Here is a 25,432-nt window from a genome sequence, read left to right on the forward strand (position 1 = left end):
TCCTGGAGAAAGGAGAGGACTTGTGATGTGAGTGCCCATCATTGTAATGATGCTTATCGCACTCAATACTCTATCTTCCTTTTCATCTCCTTTGAAGGATGTCAGTTTTTTCTGGCACTGAAGGAGAATGGCAATTAGTTTGCTTCCTGGCTATGATTACTATCTTTCTGCTCTTAAGGTATATTGTGTGATTTGCTTATACATTAACTTCAGATGGGATTTTAAACCGAATCCAGATATTGGAAGGTGCTCTGAAAAGGGGCTGGCCAAAGATGGGGGCCTGCATGGATCAAGTAAAAATTAGTAGTATTCCAGAGAAAGAGAAACAGAGACAGAGACAGAGAGACAAGGACCTCAAGTAAACTCTACTTTGAATTGTCATGGCATTGTCAGTTCACATTCTAAAGGTATAGGATAGGGATTCTGAAAGGCTTTCTTCCAGAGGAGGGACATTATATGACACATATAAACTCCAAAAAACAAAGCCAGACCAGATTTGACGTCAATGAAAAGCATTACATTATTTCTTTGTATTATTTAATCACCTTATTCAGTTCTGCTTGTATATCAAAGACTGATAATACTTCACTTCCATGGTCACTGAATTCTTTTACTATGATGAATGTTTGAAATTAAACTCTATTTATAATCTTGGTTAATAAGATTACAGAAAGTTACTCAAATTTTTAATTGATTTTTTTTCAGGGTTGAAAATGTCTAAGTACATTGATTATGGCCAGTTGAATGCGTTGTGCCATATAAGAGGACTACAATCCAGGTAAGTTATTCATGTGTTTCTTTTTTTTTCATTCAAATGAATATGAACATGTTTGTTTTATGGAAAAAGTATAATAGTAAACTATTGTTGACTCCATAGGTACTTGATTTACCACATAGATAAAAAACATTTGAAAACCTGGAGGTTATTTCTCCAGATTAAAGGGGCAGAATATATGCTATATTTTAAGGAAACAATTGAGTGTGAAACAAACAATTCATCCCTAGCTGGGCCCTTTCTAGTACTTAAAAAACAGTCATAAGGGAAGAAAGCTTTAAATGGTTGAAAACACAAATCCTGAGTGAAGTACTTTGGCATGCATAGGAGATACCTAGTTGAAAGATACTGGAGCCAAAGAATTAGGAAATATTAGGGCTCAAAGCTCAGATTTCCTAAGGTATGTGATACTTGAAGATATAATTTGAAAAAAAAATTATTGTCTTGCCAACACTGTTTCTCAGGTTGTATTTTTGGAATTATAAGGCTAGTTAGTTTCTTACATATCAGTCAAAGTCCATCCACTCTTCCACTTTCCCTTATTAAGAGAGGGCCTTGCCTCATCTTTAATGGCACTGCTGAGAAAATGTCCCTCTATATTCTATTCTATTCTATTCTATTCTATTCTATTCTATTCTATTCTATTCTATTCTTTATGATAAGAATTAATTTGGTACTTGTAAATAGCCCTAGGTAGGCCTTCTACCTGTAATACTCCAAGAGTTAAGGCAGCAGAGGGGTTTAGAAAGAACCTTTTTTTTACAGTCAGTTAATTTACCATGTAAAATTGCTGTAAATGATAATGTGTACAGATTTTCTGTTCAAATATTCAATTGTAAACTTCTTGTTAAGACTGTTATGTTTCTTTTGCTTTTGTATGGAATGATATTGCAAAAATAAAAAGAAAAGAACCTTTAAAAATGAATCTTCTTAATCCCTATCACCTATTTCCCTCATGCCCCCACCCACTTCTCTGGTAACCATCAGTTTATTCTCTATAGTTAAGACTCTGTTTTTTGGATCATCTCTCTCTCTCTCTCTTTTTCCCTGTTGGTTATTTGTTTTGTTTCTTAAATTCCACATATGAATGAGATCATATGGTATTTGTCTTTCTCTGACTGACTTATTTCACTTAATGTTATACTCTTTAGCTCCATCCATGTTATTGCAAATGGAAAGATTATTCGTGTGTGTGTGTGTGTGTATGTGTACATACCATATCTCCTTCATCCATTTATCTATGATGTACATTTGGGCTGCTTCCGTAGTTTGGCTATTGTGAACAATGCTGCAATGAGCGTAGGAGTGCATGTATCCCTTTCAATGAGTGTTTTTGTATTTTTTGAATAAATACCCAATAATGTAATCCTGGATCACAGGTAGTTCTATGTTTAACTTTTTGAGGAACCTCTATACTGTTTTCTATAGTGGCTGTACCAGTTTGCATTCCTACTAACAGTGTAGGAGGGTTCCTTTTTCTCTACATCCTTATCAACACTTGTTTCTGGTGTTTTTGATTTTCTTGTGTTTCTGATTTCAAATTATTTCTATATCTTCATCGAACTTGTCATTTCTTCTTTTTCAGAGAAGGGGAGGAGGACATGCTTCTTTTATATTTCTTGGATTTCTCTCTAGAATGATTTTTTTCCCCCTTTCACTTATGCCTCCTTCTCACTCTGAGTGCCTTTCCGCGCTGAATGAAGAATCAACATGCACTCCCAAGTCATGCCACTTTGCTTGAATCCTGGCTCAGGCACTCATTGAATGTGTGACCTTGGTTTGGTTATTTAATTTCTCTTTACATCAGTTTTCTTATTTTTAAAATGGAGATAATAATAGTACCTATTTTACAGAGTTATTGGGATGACTACATGAGCTAGCGTATGTAGAGTAAAGAGGGTTTGGCACATAGTGAGAGCTATATAAATGTTATTTTAAAATGATTATTGCTGTTCAAAAAGGCTCATCCAAGTTTTCAAGTGTTGAATATATCTGATATGCTGGACTCTTTTCTAACACATAAGAAGCTAGTTCAGGCTTTTGGAGCCGAATGTCTTTTGTCCTGTCATTTTCCTTTTGCTTTTTCACCCAGGCATAAAAAACAAAAAACAAAAACACCAAACATGTTTCTAGACCTCTTCCCCCACCCACCTTGGGTGATCATAGTAAGAGAGATTGAATCATCTAGATGTGGAACTGCCAAAGTCTCCATTCGACATAAATCTTATCATCCTTCATCTTCCTGGTTTGATAATCTCTCCTAAGTAGTGTTCTCTCATCAGACAATATGCTGCTCCAAGCCTAGTCTGGTTGTCCAGCTTGACTTCCTTCTAGTAAGTCTTGAATTTACTATGCCTTTTCTTAGACACCAAATCCTGTGAATTTCTTAGATGTTTTCTTTTGATGCATTGGTACACACCAGGGGCCTGGGAGAGGGCATGTTTTCAGGTACCTATATATATATATATGTATATTGGACTTAGGTTTTAGAAAAAGAATATGAGATTACAGGTACAAACAGATTTGAAAATAAATATCTTTTTAGAATAAGATAATAAATTACAACAAAATGATGGGTTGGCAATATAGGTCCTTTTTCCCACTAAGATTTCTTTATGCAGTTTATCAGAAATATATACATTGAATTTTTCCAGAATTACAAAGCTTTCAGTTGATTTCAATGAATTGGAAAGAGATTTTAAAACAATGTATTTCTCCATATTTATTATTTATCTATTTTATGTTAAAAACGACCAATGAAATATTCTTCTTTAATAAAAAAAAGAAAGGCTGAGAATTAAATGACTCAAGGATTGAAATTTTTGAACATGAAAACTATCAAGGGTTTGATTATGTATTGTATGTATGTGTGTGTATAAACCCTACCAAGGGTTTGATGATACATTATATATGTATAATATATATAATATTCATATATTTTAAATATATATTTTAAATATATATATAATCTTCCTTATAGTTGTCCTTCCTTTCTCCCAGGGTGGGAGGATGGAGGGGAGGCTGCTACTCTCTACTGCTTCTTATATGCCTCTACCTTGTACTCAATTCCAACTGTTGAAGTTACTCTTGTCCCCACCTGGGCATATGAGAACTCTTCTCACTGGATTTTATACCCTTGTGCCTGTGTGTCTGTATATATATATAAACTTTGTACAAAAAGCAAGTCCCACTGTGTGGTGGTTGCTGCTCAGATGCATGTAGTCAGTCAGTTGGTGTCTGTCTGATGTTTCTTCTCCTCTGAGAATAAAGGCAGTATATTAGTACGTTATTCTGGAATTTTTTATCACAAGTAAAAGAAAAAATGTATAACAAAGAGGAATGATGTCACTCTAGATTTTTAAATTCTTGGATATAGGACTTTTCTTTTTTTTTTATAATAATATTTTTTATTATATTATGTTAGTCACCATACAGTACATCCCTGTTTTTTGATGTAAAGTTCGATGATTCATTAGTTGCATATAACACCCAGTGCACCATGCAATACGTGCCCTCCTTACTACCCATCACCAGCCTATCCCATTCCCCCCCCCCTCCGAAGCCCTCAGTTTGTTTCTCAGAGTTCATAGTCTCTCATGCTTCATTCCCCCTTCTGATTACTCCCCCTTTCTTTATCCCTTTCTTCTCCTACCGATCATCCTAGTTCTTATGTTCCATAGATGAGAAAAACCATATGATAATTGTCTTTCTCTGCTTGACTTATTTCACTTAGCATTATCTCCTCCAGTGCCGTCCATGTTGCAGCAAATGTTGAGAACTCGTTCTTTTTGATAGCTGAGTAATATTCCATTGTATATATGGACCACATCTTCTTAATCAGTCATCTGTTGAAGGGCATCTTGGCTCCTTCCACAATTTAGCTATTGTGGACAATGCTGCTATGAACATTGGGGTGCATATGGCCCTTCTCTTCACTACGTCTGTATCTTTTGGGTAAATACCCAGTAGTGCAATGGCTGGATCATAGGGTAGCTCAATTTTTAACTTTTTAAGGGATCTCCACACTGTTTTCCAGAGTGGCTGTACCAACTTGCATTCCCACCAAAAATGTAGGAGGGATCCCCTTTCTCCACATCCTCTCCAACATTTGTTGTTTCTTGCCTTGTCTATTTTTGCCATTCTAACTGGCATAAGGTGGTATCTCAGTGTGGTTTTGATTTGAATTTCCCTGATGGCTAATGATTTTGAACATTTTTTCATGTGTCTGTTAGCCATTTGTGTGCCTTCAATCAAAAGTGTCTATTCATATCTTCTGCCCATTTTATGATTTGTTTATTTGTTTCTTGTGTATTGAGTTTGAGAAGTTCTTTGTAGATCTTGGATAGCAGTCTTTTATCTGTAGTATCATTTGCAAATATCTTCTTCCATTCCGTGGGCTGCCTCTGAGTGAAAAAGTTGCTGTGGCCGATGTCATAGAGAGTGCTGCCTATGCTCTCCTCTAGGATTTTGATGGATTCCTGTCTCACATTGAGCTCTTTCATCCATTTGCAGTTTATCTTTGTGTATGGTATGAGAGAGTGGTCAAGTTTCATTCTTTTGCTTGCGGCTGTCCAATTATCCCAGCACCATTTATTGAAGAGACTATCTTTTTTCCACCGGATATTTTTTCCTGCTTTATCAAAGATGAGTTGCCCAAAAAGCTGAGGGTCCATTTCTGGGTTCTCTATTCTGTTCCATTGGTCTATGTGTCTGTTTTTGTGCCAGTACCATGCTGTCCTTGTGATCACAGCTTTTTAGTATAGCTTGAAATCCGGCAACGTGATGCCCCCAGCTTTGTTTTTCCTTTTCAACAATTGCTTGGCGATTCGGGGCCTTTTCTGGTTCCACGCTAATTTGAGGGCTGTTTGTTCCAGCTCTTTGAAAAATGTCATTGGTATTTTGACCGGGATGGCATTGAAAGTGTAGATTGCTCTGGGTAGCATGGACATTTTAACTATGTTAATTCTTCTGATCCATGAGCATGGAATATTTTTCCATCTTTTTGTGTCTTCTTCAATGTCTTTCAAGAGTGATTTGTAGTTTCTAGAATGTAGATCCTTTACATCTCTGGTTAAGTTAATTCCGAGATAACGTTACGATTTTTGGTGCTATTGTAAATGGAATGGATTCCCTAATTTCTCTTTCTTCAGTCTCATTGTTCGTGTATAGAAATGCATCTGATTTCTGAGCATTGATTTTGTATCCCTCCATATTACTGAATTGCTCTAAAACTTCTAGTAGTTTGCGGGTGGATTCTTTTAGGTTTTCCATATAGAGTATCATGTCATCTGCGAAGAGAGACAGTTGGACTTCTTCTTTGCTGATTTGGATACCTTTTATCCCTTTTTGTTGTCTGATTGCTGTTGCAAGGACTTTTCCCCTTACGGTTGCCTTTGCAGTATCCCATAGGTTTTGGACCGTTGTGTTTTCATTCTCATTGGTCTCCATAAATTGTTTAAATTGATTTTTGATTTCCTGGTTTATCGAATCATTCCTGAGCAGGACAGTTCTTAGTCTCCAAGTGTTTGAGTTTTTTCCAAATTTTTCCTTGTGAATGAGTTCCAATTTCAAAGCAATGTGGTCTGAGAATATGCAGGGACTAATTTCAGTCTTTTGGTATTGGTTGAGACCTGTTATGTGACCCAGAGCATGGTCTATTCTTGAGAATGTTCCGTGGGCATTAGAATAGAATGAGTATTCTTTTGTTCGGGGGTGTAGTGTTCTATATATATGTATGGGGTCCAACTCATCTAGTATGGCATTCAAAGCTTTTGTTTCTTTGTTGATTTTCTGCTTAGGTGATCTATCTATTGCTGATAGTGGAGTGTTGAGGTCCCCTACTATTAATGTATTATTATCTATATGTCTCTTTATTGTGGTTAAGAGTTGGCTTGTGTATCTTCCTGCTCCCCTGTTGGGGACATGTATATTTATAATCGTCATATCCACTTGTTGGATACATCCTTTAAGAATAATATAGTGCCCTTCTGTATATCTAACTATAGTCTTTAGTTTAAAATTGAATCCGTCTGATATGAGAATTGCTACCCCAGCTTTCTTTTGAGGTCCATTGGCATGAAAGATGGTATTCCATCCCTTTACTTTCAGTCTGGATGTATCTTTAGGCTCAGAATGAGTCTCTTGTAGACAGCAAATGGATGGGTCATGTCTTTTTATCCAATCTGCAACCCTGTGGCGTTTATGGGAGCATTTAGGCCATTCACATTGAGGGTGATTATTGAGAGATATGATTTTAATGATGCCATGTTGCCAGTGAAGTCTTTGTTTGTATAGATTGTGACTTTCTGTTCTGTATCACTCTTGGGGCCTTTTTACCTTTATAGAACCCCCCTTAATATCTCCTGTAGGGCTGGTTTCGTGGTTACGAAATTGGTCAGTGACTGGAGATTCTGGAATGCCTTTATCTCTTCATCCATTCTGAATGACAGCCTTGCTGGATAAAGGATCCTTGGCTGCATGTTTTTCTCTGAAAGAGCTTTAAAAATGCCCCCCCCCCCAACTCTTTCTCTCATTCCAGGTCTGTGTAGACAGGTCTGACGTAATTCTGATGACTTTGCCTTGGTACGTGAGAAATTTCTTTGCCCTGGCCGCTTTCAATACTGTATCCTTGGATCTAATATTTGCGAAATGCACTATGACGTGACATGCTGTAGGTTTGTCGTGATTGAGCTTGGGAGGGGTCCTCTCTGCCTCTTGGACACGGATGCTTGTTTCCTTTGCTAGATTAGGGAAGTTTTCAGCTACAATTTGTTCGAATATCTCTTCTAGACCTCTGTTTTTCTCCATCCCCTTGGGGATGCCAATGATTCTGACATTGGAACGTTTCATTGAGTCAGTAATCTCCTGTAATCTACATTCTTGAGATTGGATTTTTTTGAGCCAAGTTTCTCTTTTAGCTTTCTCTTCTACTAACCCATCCTCCAATTCACCGATTCGTTCTTCTGCCTCATTTACCCTGGCTGTCAGAGCATCTAGTTTTGACTGCATTGGATTCATAGTATTTTTAATTTCTGCCAGATTCGCTCTCATTTCCACCCTTAGAGATTCTATATTCTCGTTAATATTTTCGTTAATAATTTTTTCAAGTCTTCACATCATCTTGACCATTGTTACTCTGAACTCCATTTCTGATAATTTGGTTATATCCATATCCATTAGTTCTGTGGCAGAGGCCAAGGACTCATTGTCTTTTCTTTGCTGGGGGGGGGGGGATTTCTCCTTCTCATCATTCTGATGAGGAGAGGTTGCGGGGTTGTCCAGAGCCCAAATTATTGACCAGGACCCATGCAGTGTGCACTTGTTTTATAGGGACCTTAGGGATGTGGGCTTCTTGATATTTCAGCCTGCCTTCTGGGGGAGGGTCCTGCCACACGGATACTCAGGCAAATCTGTTTGGGTAGAGTCTCCCTGTCCCCTGTGAGGGGGGATGGGGAATGGGCACAATGTGAGCTGGTATTTCCAGGCTTTGGTTCTTTGGCGGCTTTCCCTGGCGGTTTGCTGTGCCTCTTGTAAGAGTCAGAGAAGCAGTGGCCGAATCCCAGCCTCTGTCTCAGAACAGAGGGATCACAATCCGCTCTCCACTGAGCTCCTCTGGCCACTCTAACTGTGCTTCTGTTGGTGCTTCTAAACCCTAAAGCCTCCGGGGATGTGCGCGCCACACCCGGCATCCCAGCCCACACTTCCAGGGCCGGCACGTCTCTGTCCTATGTGTTTCTAACACCGCCACCCGCCAGCTGCCCCCGCGCGCTCCACAGCTCCGTTTCAGTGTGGTTCGAGTGCACTCCAGAACTCTGGTTTTCAGTCTGGTCGCGGCATCCCCCGGCTCAAGGTCTCAGTCTGCTCTTTCACGGGTGCCGGTCTGCGAGTCAGCCCACTCCCTAGTGCAGGTGGCTACCGCTTCCCGGTGCCTGAGCGCGGAGGCTCCCTCCCCCTTCCGTTTATCTTCAGATATCTGTGCTCGGATTCACGGCTCCCCGCTTTGTACCTCAATACTAAGTGCTGGAGATGTTCATTTGTAGAGATCCAGATGTATCTTCCTGCATCTCAGGCTGATTCCGTGGGTGTTCAGGATGGTCTGGTACCTATCCAGCTCGACTCAGGGGACCAGTTGAAAAAGGGAACCCCTACTCCTCCGCCATCTTAACTCCGATCCAGATATAGGACTTTTCATCTCTAGTAGACTATATGTTCCGTGAGAGCAGAAGATTAGTTTCTTATTGCTTCCTACCCCTAGACATTTGCCATATAGTTCAATGTTTGGAATTGAGTTACATTCTAATGTTCAGTAGATCTAAATATCTTCTTGATGCTTTAAAAATATATATGGGTTTTCTACCTGTTGATTAGGAGGATAGCTGCATATTTATAGTGTGATATTTATCTATCTATTTATTCATTTATTTAAAAGATTTTATTTATTTATTAGAGAGAGAACGATTATGGGGGGGTGCAGAGGGACAGAGAGAAGCAGACTCCCTGCTTAGCAGGGAGTCAGATGTGGGGCTGGATCCGAGGACCTGGGATTATGATATTAGCTGATGGTAGATGCTTAAGTGACTGAGCCACCCAGGTGCCCCTTTATTTATTTTTTTATTGTTGTCTAGAGAGCTAATCATTTTTAAACTTTTTTTTTTTCAAAGCAACTTCTGTTGATTGACATTCCATCCATTGGATTTTTTTTTTCCCTTTTGTCAAAGTACTTTATGAATAGTCAGCTCTTATTTTTAACTTTCAGTTTACTTAGTAATAAACAGAGTAATATGGTTTAAAAGGAAATGTATGTTCTCCTAAGTTTCAAATAAACAAACTTGAGGCTACATGTTTGCAACTACTTTTTCTTATGTGGCCAATTATTCTTGAAATTTCATGTAAAAGCCTTTAAACATGTCTGAATTTGGAAATATAAAAGACAAATACAGTGATGATGCATATGCATTTGTGCATTTGTATGATGGTGCTTATCAAACAATTAGCTTTGTGACTGGGATATAGAGCTCAATACTTATTAGTGATTAATAATACTAATATATAGCCACTTACCCTCAAATACAGGTGTAGTTGTGCTGACTATGTATTTTTTATGCTTACAGAGATTATAACTCACAAATAGGTTTCAGCCCAAAATCCATTGTTAAGTTGACTCTCTAGCATCACTTCCCCATACGCAGAATGTTACAGAGTCAGAGGATTGTGCAACAGGAAGTTAACTCAGAAATCATCTAGTGGAAACTCCTCAATTTACAGATGATTAATTTTGCCTAATTTTCCCAAACTGTACCTTTTATTTTTATACTTCTATATTAGAAAAGATGAAAATGATATCATTAAAGTGATAGTAATTAATTGAAATATAAAAAATAGCATTCAGTAATTGTTTCTTTCTCATTGCTTCAGGTTAAGGTTAAGTACATTAAATTACTAGAGTATTAGAGCTTGATAGAGACAATAGAAATTATTTTAAGGAGGCTCCTGGACAAGTTTAAGGCTCTTAGAGTCTATTGATAATGGTTTGTTCTTCATTGTAACTGTTTTTATTTCAAAATATATTATCTTTCTTTTTCTTAGTGATGGTGTTTTGCTAATTCTATTGGCATATCAGGCATAAACAAACATTATTTTTTGACATAAAAATTAAGATATGAAGAGATGGGTGATTTTTATTTTTAAGGAAATAAAGTGTGGCTCTTAGAGAAAGGCGACAAGAAGAACTTTGAAAATATGGCTCATGTACAAATAAAAGAAATTAACCAAGCTGTGATTCTACAAACATTTATCTGGAATGAAGTCAATTTTTTTTTTGAACTGTTTCTACTTAAGACCATCAGTTGGTACTGTCAATCCAGTGGTGGCAGAAAAGGTGGGCAGAGACAGAAGGAATCTTGCAGGGTCAACACCTTCCCCAGGGAGCCTTTGGAAATGTGAACAGATTTATCAGTGTCACAATGACTAGTAAATGACACTGATAATAAGTGGGTAGGGGCTAGGCATTGTAAACAGTGCAGTGTGCAGTAAAATCATACACATTGTTCTATCCAAAATGCCGGTAGCACTCTGTGATACTGTGTTTTATAAGAAATACATATTTTGTCTTCGCCCTTGTTTCTGGCAGGGAGCTCCTGAAACTGTTGGAATTTCCTAAATGATAGAGTGAAAGAAAGATGTCTTTTGTTATGTAAATGAGGTGACAGGTGGACCCCACCTAGGGGTTGATTGCCTAGGATGGAGAACCACCCACGTATTCAGAGGGTTCTAACTTTTAGTCCCACCCCCTGACCTCCTGGGAGAGGCTGGAGGTTCAATCAATTGCTGATGGCCAATGATTAAATCAGTCATGACTGTATAATGAAGCTTCTATAAAAACCCAGAAGCATGGGTTTTGGAGAGCTTCTAGGTTGGTTAACACACAGAGGTGCTGATTGAGTGGCCAGCCTGGAGAGGGCATGGAAGCTCTTGTACCCCTTACCACATACCTTGCCCAATGCATTTGTTCCATTTGGATGCTCATCTGTATCCTTTATCATATGCTTTTATAATAAACCATTAAACATAAGTAGAGTTGACCCTTGAACAACATGGGTTTGAGCTGCATGTGTCAACTTATGTGTTTTGTTTTCAAGTTTTTATTTAAATTCCAGTTTTTATTTCAATTCCAATGTAATATTAGTTTCAGGTGTAGAGTTTACATCACTTACATAAAACATCCAGTGCTCATCAACAAATGCTCTCCTTAATGCCTCACCTGTTCCACCCATCATCCTGCCACCTGCCTTCTAGTTACCATCAGTTTGTTTTCTGTAGTTAAGAGTCTGTTTCCTGGTTTGCCTCTCTCTTTCTTTCCTCCCTGTGTTATCTGTTTTATTTCTTAAATTCCCCACATGGGGGTGCCTGGGTGGCTCAGTTTGTTGAGTGTCTGACTCTTGATTTCTGCTCAGGTCATGATCTCAGGGTCTTGAGATCAAGCCCGGTGTCTGGCTCTGTGCTCAGCAGGGAGTCTGCTAGGGATTCTCTCTCTTCCTCTCCCTCTGCCTCTCCCCTCCCCATCTCTAAAATAATAAATAAATGAATCTTTTAAAAAATCCACATATGAGTGAAATCATTTGGTGTTTGTCGTTCTCTGATTGACTTTAGAACTCTATGGTCAGTAGACATGGCACCTTTGAGGGTTTTTGCTGGTTTTCTGGGGGAAGGGGCCTGCTGAACTCCTTAGGAACACTTGTCTGAGAAAAGCAGTACTAGCGAGCCTAGGGGGTCAGGATTTGTTGTAAGCAGGTTAGGCAGCCAGTGTTGACACTGTGCTGTTTAACTGAAGTTGGTTTAGCTGACGGGTGGGGAAGGGAAATGGTGCCAGCCAGCTCCTTTGTCCCCGAGGAGAGGATTCTGTGCTTCCTGCTCTCAGGGAAACACTCTTAGAAGAGTGAATAATTTCCCCTTGTGCATCCCAGGTGTTTTTCAGATTGCTATTTTCATGCTCTCTGTTTCTAGGTTGCTTGCCTGCCTGGAGAAACTCAGTGCACTTTGGGCTCTATTGCAGCCAAGTCTTCTGACTTTTAAAACTTCAGACTTGAAGGACCTTGTGTGGTGGGGACTGGTGCTGGTTTTCTGGGGGAGGGTTTTGCCACACTGGGACTGATGCAGGTTTCACCAAGAAGGGTAATCGCATCAGAGTGCAGGAGCATGGGATTTGGAACAAAACAGGCTAAACAGCCAGTGTCTGCTTTAGCCACCCTCAGCAGGTGTCTCTGGCCTATGCTGAGGGGTGGGGGGAAGGGAGATGGCACCCACTGGCTCTTTAGTCCCTAGAGAGGTGACTCTAAGAACACCAGCTCTCGCAGATGCACTCCAAGAAGAGTGAATAGTCTCTCCCTGCATACCTTAGGCCATCCCTTGATGGTCCCATGTCCAGCAACCCCCCCCTCCCCAGCCTCCGGGTTGCTTGTGTGCCTTCTCTCCAGAAATAGGGCAGCACCCTCAGGTCTCTATCCCAGCCAATCCCACCGACCTCTAAAATTCCTGTCTTTGAGATCTGCTGATTGGAAAAACACAAAAATCAGCCCCTCTCAGTTTCCCAGACAATGGCTTTGGGGAAACGTTCTCCTTGTGCATATCACTGTGTCCTCTATTCTCTCTCACCTTGCTCCTTGACACAGCATCCTCCTCTCCTCCTCTCCACAGCATCATGATCCACTTCTCCCCCAAACCACATCTTTGCACTTCCTTACCTTCCTTGTTGTGGCCTCCTCTCTCCTCTAGTTGTGCAGTTTGTTCTGTCAATCCTCAGGTCAACTTCTTGGGTATTCAGAATGACTTGGTAGTTATCTAACTGTCTTCCAGGGAAGAAGCAAGCCTAGGGTCTTCCTACTATGCTGCCATCTTAGCTTCCTCCACTTATGTATGTAGTACAGTACTGTAAATGTATTTGCCTCATAACATTTTCTTTTCTTTAGCTTGCTTTACACATCTAACATAAAAATATGTATTAATTTAATTTTGTTATCAGTAAGTCTTCTGGCAAACAGTAGGCTGTTAGTTAAGTTTTGGGGGCATCAAAATTTCTACATGGATTTTTTCAACTGCACAGGGGGTTGGATGGGGGTGGGTGGGTGGTGCCCCTAACCCTGTGTGAGTCTCTGTAGCAAATTAACCAAACTTGAACTTGGAGGGAGTCATGGAAACCTCCCATTGTAGCCAAATTGAACAGAATTGTGGGTAATCTGGAGATCTGCTACATGTGATTGTCTTCTGAAGTGAGATGGGAGCAGTCTTGCGGGACTGAGCCCTTAACCTGTGAGATCTAGTACTACCTCCAGGTAGTGTAAGAACTGAGTTGAATTCTCAGACACCTTACTAGTCCCAGAATAGCTTGGTATTTTGTGGGGGGACCCCTCCATACACATTGGAATTAGTTCCAGGAACCAATAATCCCCCTCTCCCATTTCTTGCCCTCTTAAGGAATTCTGGTCTAGAGGATGTTTTCTTAAACTTTCTCAAGTTAGAGAAGCTATAGATAATCTCTAAGATATGATTAACCCTAAAATTTCCCTGTATCTTGATTTAAGAAACAAACTCATATTCTTATGAAAACTTGCTTCTCATCTCCATTCCTTATCAATGTTATCACAATTAGGCTCTAAATTCCCAGAAGAAAACAATCATATGAATTTGGTTCACCACTGCATTTTCATTGCCTATTTCAGCTCAAGGAACATAGTTGGCATTCACAACATATTTGCTGAATGCCTGCCATTTACCTAGTAATTGAAGCATGAAAATCTTGCGGGCATGTTTTATTCACTTGTTTCTTTATTTTTCCATATGTTGTACTTAGATTCTACTGTTCCTTTGTATTTCTAATACTTGCTACATATCTTTTATCCAGTATACAACTCTAGCTCTTATTACCTGTCTCTAGGACTACCATATTTACAATTAGACTTCCATTGTCAAGTCTCTTCTTACCTTAATTCCTCATTGTGTACTACAACAAAGTAAATGTTTTTATTTCATTCATGTATTTTTAATAGACTTTATTTTTTGAGCAGTTTTATGTTTACAGAAAAATTGAGCAGAATATCGTTTCCAAATACCCTTTACCTCTCTCCTAGTTTCCCATATTATTAACATTTTGCATAAGTGTGGTATATTTGTTACAATTAATTAGTCAATATTGGTATATTACTATTGACTGAAGTCCATGTTTATAATAGGGTTCACTGTGTTGTACATGCTATGGTTTTTGACAAATGCATAAGGACATGTATTCACCATTGCAGTATCATATGAAATATTTACTGCTCTAAACATTCCTTGTATTTCACCTCTTCTTCCCTCCTTCCCTAATCCCTGGTAACCACTGATCTTTTTACTATTTCTATAGTTTTACCCTTTCCAGAATGTTATATACTTGGAAAAATACAGTTTATAGCCACTTCAAATTGATTTCTTTCTCTTAGCAATGATGCATTTAAGGTTCCTTCATGTTTTTTCATGACACGATAGCTTATTTTCTTTTGTCACTGAATAATATTCATTGTATGGATGTACTACAGTTTATCTATTCAATTGAAGAATATTTTAGTTGCTTCCAAGTTTTAGCAATTATGAAGAAAGCTGCTATAAATATTCATGTACAGGTTTTTGTGTGAATGTTAAGTTTTCAACTTGCTTGGGTAAATACTGAAGAGTGCAATTGCTGTATTGTGTGGTAAGAGTACGTTTAGTTTTGTAAGAAACCACCAAACTGGCCTCCAAAGTGTCTGTACCACTGTATTTCCGCCAGCAATGAATGAGTGTCTATTGCTCCAATCCTTGACAGCAATTTGTGTTGTCAGTGTTCTGAATTTTAGCCATTCTAGTAGGTGTGTAGTGATAATCTTGTTTTTGTTTTGTTTTGTTTTGCTTTGTTTTGTTTTTTAGTGAGAGAGACTCACACAAGTGGGGGGAGGCACAGAGGGAGAGGGAGAGAAAGAATCTTAAGGAGGCTGTACGCTCAATGCAGAGCTCTACATGGGGCTCGATCTCAGGACTCTGAGATCTTGACCTGAGCCGAAATCAAGAGTTGGACGCTTAACCGAGTCACCCACACGCCCCTGATGTCTTGTTATTTTAATTTGCATGTCCTGATGACATATGTTGTGGAGCATCTTTTTATATGCTAATTTTCCATCTGTATTTCTTCTGTGTGAGGTGTTTGTTCATATCTTTTACCGATTTTTTAATTGGGTTGTTTGTTTTCTTAATGTTGAGTTTTAAAAGTTATTTTTATGTTTTGGATACCAGTCCTTTATCAAATAGGTGTTTTGCAAATATTTTCTCCCAGTAGGTGTATTGTCTTTTCTTTCTCACAATAGTGTCTTGCAAGCAGAAGTTTTAAATGCTAATAAAGTTTAAGTTATTAATTTTTCCTTTCATGAATGATGTTTTTGGTGTTTAATCTAGGAAGTCATCACCACACCCAAGGTCACCTAGATTATTTTCCTATGTTTTTTCCTGCAAGTTTTATACTTAGGCATTTTACATTTAGGTCTGTGATCCATTTTGAGATAATTTTGTGAAGGGTGTAAAGTCTGTGTCCCCATGTGTCTTTTTCCCCAGTTAGATGTCCGGTTGTTATAATACCATTTTTGGAAAAAAATTATCCTTCCTGTATTGAACTGCATTTGTGCCTTTGATTTGATCATTTAATTGTATACATGTGGATCTATTTCTGGGCTTGCTATTCTGTTTCATCGACCTTTTTGTCTACTCTTGTTGCCAATATTATTTCTCTGAAGTGTTTGGGAATTTCTACAGATACATCTTCAAATTTAATTTCTTATTCAACTCTCTCTAATTTTATCTTTAACCTTTTCATTTTGTTTTTAATTTTAATAATTTTAATTTTCATTTTGGAAAGTTCAACCAAGTTTTTTTTTCAAATTTGTCTGTTCATTCCTGATAGTCTTTTTTTATTGATCATCGTTATTCTTTTTTTTTTTTTTTAAAGATTCTTTATTTATTTATTCGACAGAGATAGAGACAGCCAGCGAGAGAGGGAACACAAGCAGGGGGAGTGGGAGGGGAAGAAGCGGGCTCACAGGGGAGGAGCCTGACGTGGGGCTCGATCCCATAATGCCGGGATCACGCCCTGAGCCCAAGGCAGAGGCTTAACCGCTGTGCCACCCAGGCGCCGCATGATCATCGTTATTCTATCTTTCATTTCTACAAATATTTTATACCATTCTATATTCTATATCTAACATACCCAGATTTATAGTCTTTAGGAGTGTAAATCTAATGTTCCACTCATGGTAACTTGTCTTTGCAGATAATCTTTCTGTGAAAGATTTGCTTATTCTTAACATGTGATAACATGTGACCTAAATTGTGGATAATTTCCCCCAGGGAGAATTTATAACTGTTTCTTCCTAGAACCAGGGTGTATCAAGAACCTGGCGCTACTTCATTCTCCTTCAAGAGTTTTTCTCTAAAGCAAGGTCCTCAGGCTGGGCTCCCCCCTTCTGTTCCTGGGTCAAGTTGCATTTTCCTCCTAGCAGTGCTTTACTTAGTGCACTCCTCAAAACCCTGCCCTTCCTGTCTACTTCTTGCTCACATCTCAGGTACCCACTTACTTTCATTTCCTTTTTGTTGCAATGTGGTGGCCCTTGGAGACCCCAATTACTTACTACTTGCCAGATCAACAATGCAACAGAAAGTTCTTATGCATGATGTGTGCAACAACAGAGTTCTTTAGAGAATCAAGACTGCCGTGATGTAGAAACTGTGACGATCTTTTTTTCTAAGGTGTGATGTTCTACACAATGAGTGCCAGATATTTTCTTTATAATAGTTCTGTTACAACAATGAAAAGTTTCCCTTAGACTCATTGTCTAAGTCCTTTTAATAAAGAAGTCTCTCTCATGGCTAGACTATTCTAGTCTTAACATTTAACACAAGAACTTCATATGTGTTGTTAAAGAAGGCTTTAATATTGACTCAAATTCTTGTCCTCTTTTCATTGAAAGTAGAGTTTATATCTCTACATTTAAAAAAAAATATTTATTTTAGAGAGAGAGAGCACAAGCAGGAGGAGCAGAGGGAGAGGGAGAGAGAATCTCAAGCAGACTTTACGCTATGCTGAGCATAGAGCCTGACGTGGGGTTTGATCTCAGGACCCTGAGATCACAAACTGGGCTGAAACCAAGAGTTGGATGCTTAACCGACTGAGCCACTGAGCCACCCCTATAACTCTAAAATTTGTTATTATATACTACATATTCTGTAGTTTATAGTAATAGTTATATTACTGGGTTTATAGTAATAGTTATTATTTTTACATGCCTAATATATTATAAACAATGGGCCAGAGCTTTGCTTTTATTACTTTGAACTACTACAACAATCCTAAAGGTAGATAGTCCTTTTCTAGAGATAAATAAATGAGAAGTTGAAATAGTTTATAAAAGATAAAGCACAACTTCAGTTTATATGCTAATCAGATATTTCTTTTGAAAATAGGGGAAGTAAAATTTTATGACAGATCAATATCCCTTAAAAGGTTTAGTTTCGGTCTTCAAGTCTTATCTTTGAATTGTCTTTGTCAAAACAGATCTTTTAATTTTTTTTCCAGGAACTTTATGAAAACAAAAAGTTAGGGATTAATCTTTATGATGAATATATCTACTAATCAATTATAATGGCATAAGAGTGGAACTCCTTTGAAAAAATAATCAAATGATTTTGAAGCCATGAATTCATTGGTAATGAGCTGTATCCATAGATAAGGAAGATGATCAAATGAATTCATAACTAGAGACTAACATTTCCAAAAAATTTAAAAGTAAGTACAGAGGAAACTGAACAGAGTGACACTTTATAGTGGCATTATCTGAAGATTACTGATTGAGTGATCTTTTCATTTAGTAGCTAGGGCATGTTAAATACATTGGCCTTATTACAGAGCATTTTTTCTTGAACTTAATATTGCAATAGAATAATAAAATCCATTATATACAATGTAGTATATACTAATAAATAAAATAAAATGTAAATCCATTTTATGTAATGTATAATATATTATTTCTTTCTCTATATATATATGTAAAGTGAACCTAATTTGCATCAAATTATACCTGCACCTTCTTCTAATGTACTAGAATAACATTCACATTTTTTTTCAATTTTCATCAAATAAATGTGTAGATGCTACAATATTTAAAAGACAAATTCAGGAGGAAAAAATCTCTAAGAGGTTGAATAGATCCAAGTTTTATGACTTGTTTTAATTAATTTAAAATGAAAAATGTAAATTGCCTTTGGGAAGTCACATAAATATAATTAATCAATAAGTATTTTATTAAAAGTTTATTATGTTCCCAGATTTGTAAGCAAGAATAGGATGTAGGAGATATAAGTTGTTAGGGTATTCTAGCTGTTATAGACAAACCCTTAATCTCAGTGGCTTAACATAATGGAAGTTTCTTTATTTCTCAGATCAAGCCTTATAGGGTTATTTTTGATTGGTAGGCTGATTTAGGAACTCAGTCCTTCCAACTTTTGTTCTCCCATCTTTGTGTGTGGTTTTCAAGTCTACCCTGCTCATTTGCTTCAAGCTGGAAGGGAAAAATACATGGAGAATATTTTGTAGGAGAGTTTTTTGGTGAGATTGGGGGCAGATTTTGATGAGCCTGGTCTGGAATGGTACACATTACTCCCAACCTCTCTTCCATGTTCCATTGGCTAGAGCTCAGCCATGAGACTACATCTAAGTGCAAGAGAGGTTGGAAGTTTAGCTCTGTGGCTAGGAAGAAAAAGACATAGTTTGTTGTAGTATAGAGAAGTTTTTGAGATTGATAAAAAATCATTGTATATTAAAAATTGAATTGTTATTATTTTGACATGTATCTATCATTTGGTATATAAGGAACTCAGGCATATAAAGTTTATTTATTTATTTTTAAAGATTTTATTTATTTATTTGAGAGAGAGAGAGGGAGAGTGCACAGAAGGAGAGTGAGGAGGAGAAGCAGAATTCCTGCTGAGCAGGGAGCCCGACGTGGGTCTCAATCCCAGGACTCTGGGATCATGACCTGAGCCAAAGGCAGACACTTAACCAACCAAGTCACCCAGGTACCTCACATACAAAGTTTAAATGACCTGCTTAAGTTTATATAAAGTAGAAAAATTAATATACAAATTCAGGTTATTTTGACCATGAGACTATGATTCTTTTATTTCTTATCATAGGCACAGTCTAGTAGAGGATACAAGAAGTAACTACATGTCATGCAATTAGGGAACACTGCCAAGGCCATTAACCGGTGCTCCTTCCCTTGGCCTGGGATAGTGTAATTGGTGTACAACCCAAAGATTATTTTGATTGATTCACATGGTAATTTTAAACTTTTTAAAAAGTAAGTTACTGTCTTAGTCTACTCAGGCAGCCATAACATAAAACCACAGATTGTCTTAAACGACAGAAATTTATTTCTCACAGTTCTGAAAGCAAGAAGTCCAAGATAAAGGTGCCAGTTGATTCAGTTTCTGGTGCAAGCTCTCTTCCTAGTTTGCAGACAGCTGCCTTCTTGTTGTGTCCTCTCTTGGCCTTGGTGTGTGCATTTGGAGAGAGAGATCTTTTTCTTCCTCTTCTTAGAAGACTACCAATACTATCAGATTAGGTCCTTACCCTCATGATCTCACTTAACTTTGTATCCTAAAAGCTTTATCTCCAAATACAATTGCATTAGGGGCTGGGGCTTCAACATATGAATTCTGGGGGGACATAATTCAGTCTACAGCAGTTATTAATATTTAAAAATCAAAATTTCACATGAAACTTCAGGCTTCTGGCTTCTGTAAAAGCAAACAGAACAAAACAAAAACCTTCAAGGTCTGACCACTTTTGACTTATCTTAATACATGACAAAAACAAGAAAACACCAATAACAGAGAGAGAGGGGTGTTGTGGCTTTATGGGCGTTCTTTCCCTTTCAGCACAGTCCCCGCCTTTTAATACCTGCTTTGCTATTTTAAACATTTAATATTGTGATCCTTGAATATAGAACATCCTGAAAGAGTTCTAGAGCTCTTGTGTGTAAATCTATAGGTTTGTAATCTATAGGTGTGTAAATCTATGTATCTCCTCTTCATCTGCTTGAGGAAATTGACGTTCTTTCTTTAGATGAGTTTCCTTGCAGGTGAGCATCAATAAAGTAGTGAATTTTTTCCATAGACAGTGTTTACTTGTACCCAGGAAGTTATGAAAGTTATCTTGTGGACAGTATTCAAGTGTGAAATAGTTATTTGGATCCATGGTCTACTCTCTAACCTTGCCATAATTCTTAATCTTTCTGTGTCCCTGGCTTTCTAATTATATTTATATCATTTCTCTTAATCTACTTCTTAATCTACTTCTCTTATCCATATTTAGCGGCAGACTTCACATAGTTTTAGACAATAATGCATACCTACTGAATTCTGAGAACTATATGTTTTTATTTCAAAAGAGACTCAGAAATAGAAATATACTGTCAAATTACATTTTGTGATATAGAATATACATCACAGCATCATGGGGCACTTAGGGCCTCATTCTGAAAATTATATCATTCCTAGTTCTAACATTTGACTCTTCCCATTTTAATTTTCCACATCTTTTACTACTTTGAAGACAGATCATAAACACTGGTCCATGTACACCAATCACCATATCTTGAAAGTTCTCAAGGATAAGATGAAACAGGCAACTCAGTCATACATATAGAAAATGACAAGAGTGAAGGTCTTAGCATTTTGGTATAAACTTCTTAGCTACTCTGAAGATGATCTACCCAGATCACAGATTGGGGTAAGTTTCCAAGTCTTGTAGCATAGGCTCCATGTAGACAAAGGAAAGAGATCATATTTTAGTACTTCTTGGGTCTCAATTTCTTTATCTACAAAATGAGGATGATTAGAATATCAGCTAATATAGTTGTATAAGGATAAATTATCTGAAGCATTTAAACTGCCTAGAATAATGGCTAGCACTTAGTAAGAACTAATACATTTTATTATTTAGGGGGGCAGTATGTCCAAAAGGTAAAGACAATTTTTTAAAAGATTTATCTATCTGTCTATCTATCTATCTATCTATTATTTATTTATTTATTTATTTTAGAGAGAGAATGTGAGAGAGGGCAAGCAAGGGAAGGGGCAAAGGGAAAGGGAGAGAGAGAATCCTCAAGCAGACACCCTGCTGAGCATGGAATCTGACCTGGGGCTCCATCACCGGACGCTGAGCTCATGACTTGAGCCAAAATCAAGAGTCCATCGCTTAACCAACTGAATCACCCAGGCACCCTGACAATGGATTTTCAAGTCAATTTATTTTCCTTTGTATCCTGTGTCCTCCACTTCCTACTTATATGAATCAAGTTTGTGATTTCTTTATGTGTAGAATGGGCAATAAAGAATAGCAGCCTTGTCAGGTTATATAAATATATAATGAGACAGAAATAGCGTAAAGATCTTAGTCCAATGTTTGGCATATAACAAGTACTTGATATATTACAAATAGATGTGTTAAAATAGATAATTGTAGAATGCTAGTTCCAAATGGGGGAAAAAAAGGATCTTGGAAAAGCTTCTAATAATATCAGTGACTAGATTTAAAAAAGAGTGGATTCTTGCTCTGTGTATCTCCATAGTGTGAGATTAGGCATGAAAATGCCTAATGTCATATTAAATCAAATTCACATTGCATTATGTGACTCAATTAAGTTAACTTACATAGCATTCTTAAAGCATATAGTATTTGTTTTGTGTAAAGAATTAATATGGTGTTTTAGGAACTTTGGCGAGGAGAAAAAAGCTATTACAAATATTTTATAATGTGTTGTTATTATTTACATTGACAGTGAAACAAGAAAAGCCTTCTCAAGGATTTTTGTATTCATTGCCATGTGGCAAATATTGACTAAGATGTTTGTCAGTGTTCATTATTAAGTATGATCATTTTTGAAATTATTGAAATAAGCTGTCAAGATGAATGCTTAGCATTTTAAAACACTGACCAACTTTTCATGGTGGTTGTCAATTAAAAATGGAATGAAGCAGATTTTCCAGAAATATATGTCATTACCTGACACTGAATGATAATTTACTATATCCAGTGGATCTTACTATTGGCATTTTTAGTTATTTGCCATGGATTGAAACCTGGCTACAAATAGGAATCACCTGGAGAAGGTTTTTATTTATTTATTTATTTATTTATTTATTTATTTATTTATTTGACAGAGAGAGAGAGTGAGAGAGAGAGAGAGAGAGAGCGAGCATGAGCACAGGGAATAGCAGCAGGGAGCCTGATGTGGGGCTTGATCCCAGGACTCTGGAATCATGACCTGAGCTGAAGGCAGACACTTAACTGACTGAGTCACTCAGGTGCCCCTTGGAGAAGGATATTTATAATAGAGAAGTCCACACGGACTTCTATCCTTGGAGATCTTGTTGCCTCAGGAAAATGATCAGAAATCTGTACTTATAAGAAGCATCCCAATGATTCCAGTGATCTGGATTGGGAAATGCTGATCTTTTGCTCTAACACGTCTTTATTCCAGGCCTAAAAATACAGTGCATGAGATATTCATAAATCATTGCAAATATTCAGATAAATATACTTTTCAAATATATTTTTTGGTAATGTATGTGTGAACCCTATTTGAATCATTTGGAGAAATTTAAGTATGTAGCATATTTTATGCAAGGGCTTTCATCAATTATAGAAATAAAAGTTTTAAGAAGGCTCAACTTAAAAATTAAATTTTTGACGTTGATATTCCCATAAATCTGATGTTCATAAAATATTTCTCACCGAGGCACACTATGGACAATTTTTATATAGTGGATATTTTTAAAGCACAGAATGTTTAGGTTTCATATTTTTGTCATTTGCTTTTTAGGCTAAGTAGTTGTATGTTATAAGTTAAAATTCTTTCCCTAGGAAACTATTATCTGATGATACTTAAATTTTAATTTTTCTCTCTTTTTATTTTTAAAACAGGAGTTCTTGCACTCTGTTATCAGCTCACACTATGTTTATAAAGCAATATCCTAAAATATTCCTGCAGAAAAAGCACAGACTGCCTAAACTTTTCAAACAGGAGGGAAAAAGGTAATGATGTCTTCTTTTGGAAGCAAGGTTGATGTGTGTGCACATTAAAGAATAAATGGAACTCAAATAATGAAAGTATTTGATCTGTTTCCAGCACTCCACTCTAGGGAGCTGCCAAGGAAATGGAGTTTGATAGGGAAGAGTAAATTCACACAATCGTTTTGGAAGAATTTTAATTATATGGTATGATAGTTAGGACTAATAAATGTATGTTGCTCCTTTAGTTTTATCATTAGAATGAATAAGCAACTAGCCTTATATAATAAACATACTAAAAGAAAATACTATTAGGAATGTGAAAGATAATACAAATAATGATACAAAAAAACTAAGAAAATTATAAATTATGATAGAATACTTTATATAACTTAAGGCTAATTTGATAAGCTAGATCTTATTGATTAATATTCTAAAAAAATGTGCTACTGAATTTATTCAAGAAGATAAAATTAAAAAATTATTATGGTATAAATAGAAATTGTGAAAAGTGTTCTTCAAAAGCATATTTTGAAGCAAAGAAGAACAAAAGCAAAAATTAAAAACCCATAGTCTGAGTGATATCACTAGAAGTTCTTTTCAAATGTCCAAAAAAAGGTAATTTCTATGCAATTTGATTTTCCCAGAGTGTTGAAAATAAAAAATAGTTTGTGAATTTGCCATGTACGTGTAACTCTGATATAAAAATTTGACGAGTGTTTACAATAATAAACAAGAAATGCCAATTTTAATTATGATTATATAAGCAAATATACACAATAAAATTTTAGCAAATAATACAATAGTGTATTAGATTTGTACATCATGGTTAAGTTGGCTTCATCTCATGAGTGTAAAGAAGGTTCATCATTAGAAAAGCTATTGCTATAATTTTATAGTATTACTAGCTCAAGGAGAAACTGTATGATCTATCAATGTTGAGAAGGTATTTGGTGTAATTCAGTATCTATATCTCATAGTAAAAAAAAAATCATGCTTTTACATGTAATGTATGCAGTAGGTGGCTATTAAATAGTACAAAACGTTTATATTTTCAGCCAGAAAGAAACTACTCTAAAGTAGCAATAAAAATACCTTAAACTGAATTAAAATAAAATTTCATAAAATATATTAAGAAATTCTAAATCTCTAAGCTTAGCTTACACTGGTCCTTCATGTAATGTGATGAGCCCGTATATGTCTGGATGGTGGGACTAGAGCTCAGGTAGTTCAGAGAAGCTTTTGGAAGAATATAATTGATGAGGAAACACGAATCTTGGCAGACACTAAATACCTGCACTATTAAAATTATTCATCAATAGCCTTTACCTATTGTTATTGCCATATTCAGCACTCTATAATTCATTTAACTTAAATGTCATGTGACAGATATAATAGCTAGACTTTGAAGTATGGGATGTGTCTGGTTGTGAACATCTGGTGAAAATGCCTGATGGCAGGGCATTTGCTAAATATTGAAGTGCAGGAGAATAGAAGAAATGCTTCATACAACCATTAAATCCACTTGGAGCAATGCCACATTAATGCAAATAAATGGAAGACCGGGCTGAGACATAGCGAAACAGTTCTACCTGAGCAAAAAAATGTGAATACAGAGCAAAAATGAGGTCAAGAACTGCTCAGAACTATAATGATTATCTAAAATTTATTTTATTTATGAATTAACTAGAGAGAAGGTAAATTTTTGGTAGATTCACAGACATGGGATATCAAATAGACAATTCTTTTTAAAAAGCACTGAATTTTCACCCAGATGACTTGGATTTATATCGTTTCTGTTTTGCCCAGTTGTGGCAGCATGACTGGAATAGTCTCTGAATATTGACTGCTCTGTTTTTACTCAGGAAAAGAAGATAATATTAATATCCTACTTCAGAGTTATGCGTGGAAAAAACTTTTTAATTGTACTAGCTCTTATTATTATAATGGACTATAGATATAGGCACTGATGTCTTATGTAGATTTATACCAACTGTCAAGAAATTCTGTCTCTTTTCAAATGAGTTAATCAA

General features: G+C 36.8%; 1 protein-coding gene across 1 annotated transcript in view; it reads left to right on the top strand.

The window, feature by feature from the left end:
- Window positions 1-25,432, top strand: part of CNBD1 (cyclic nucleotide binding domain containing 1) — a 439,889-nt gene that overhangs the window by 17,972 nt on the left and 396,485 nt on the right. The window contains exons 2-3 of the mRNA XM_057308075.1: window positions 706-778; window positions 23,313-23,423. Of these exons, the coding sequence (XP_057164058.1) occupies window positions 706-778; window positions 23,313-23,423 (184 nt within the window). The remainder of the gene's footprint in view (window positions 1-705; window positions 779-23,312; window positions 23,424-25,432) is intronic.

Source organism: Ursus arctos, unplaced genomic scaffold (assembly GCF_023065955.2).
Source record: "Ursus arctos isolate Adak ecotype North America unplaced genomic scaffold, UrsArc2.0 scaffold_6, whole genome shotgun sequence".
NCBI lineage: Eukaryota > Metazoa > Chordata > Mammalia > Carnivora > Ursidae > Ursus > Ursus arctos.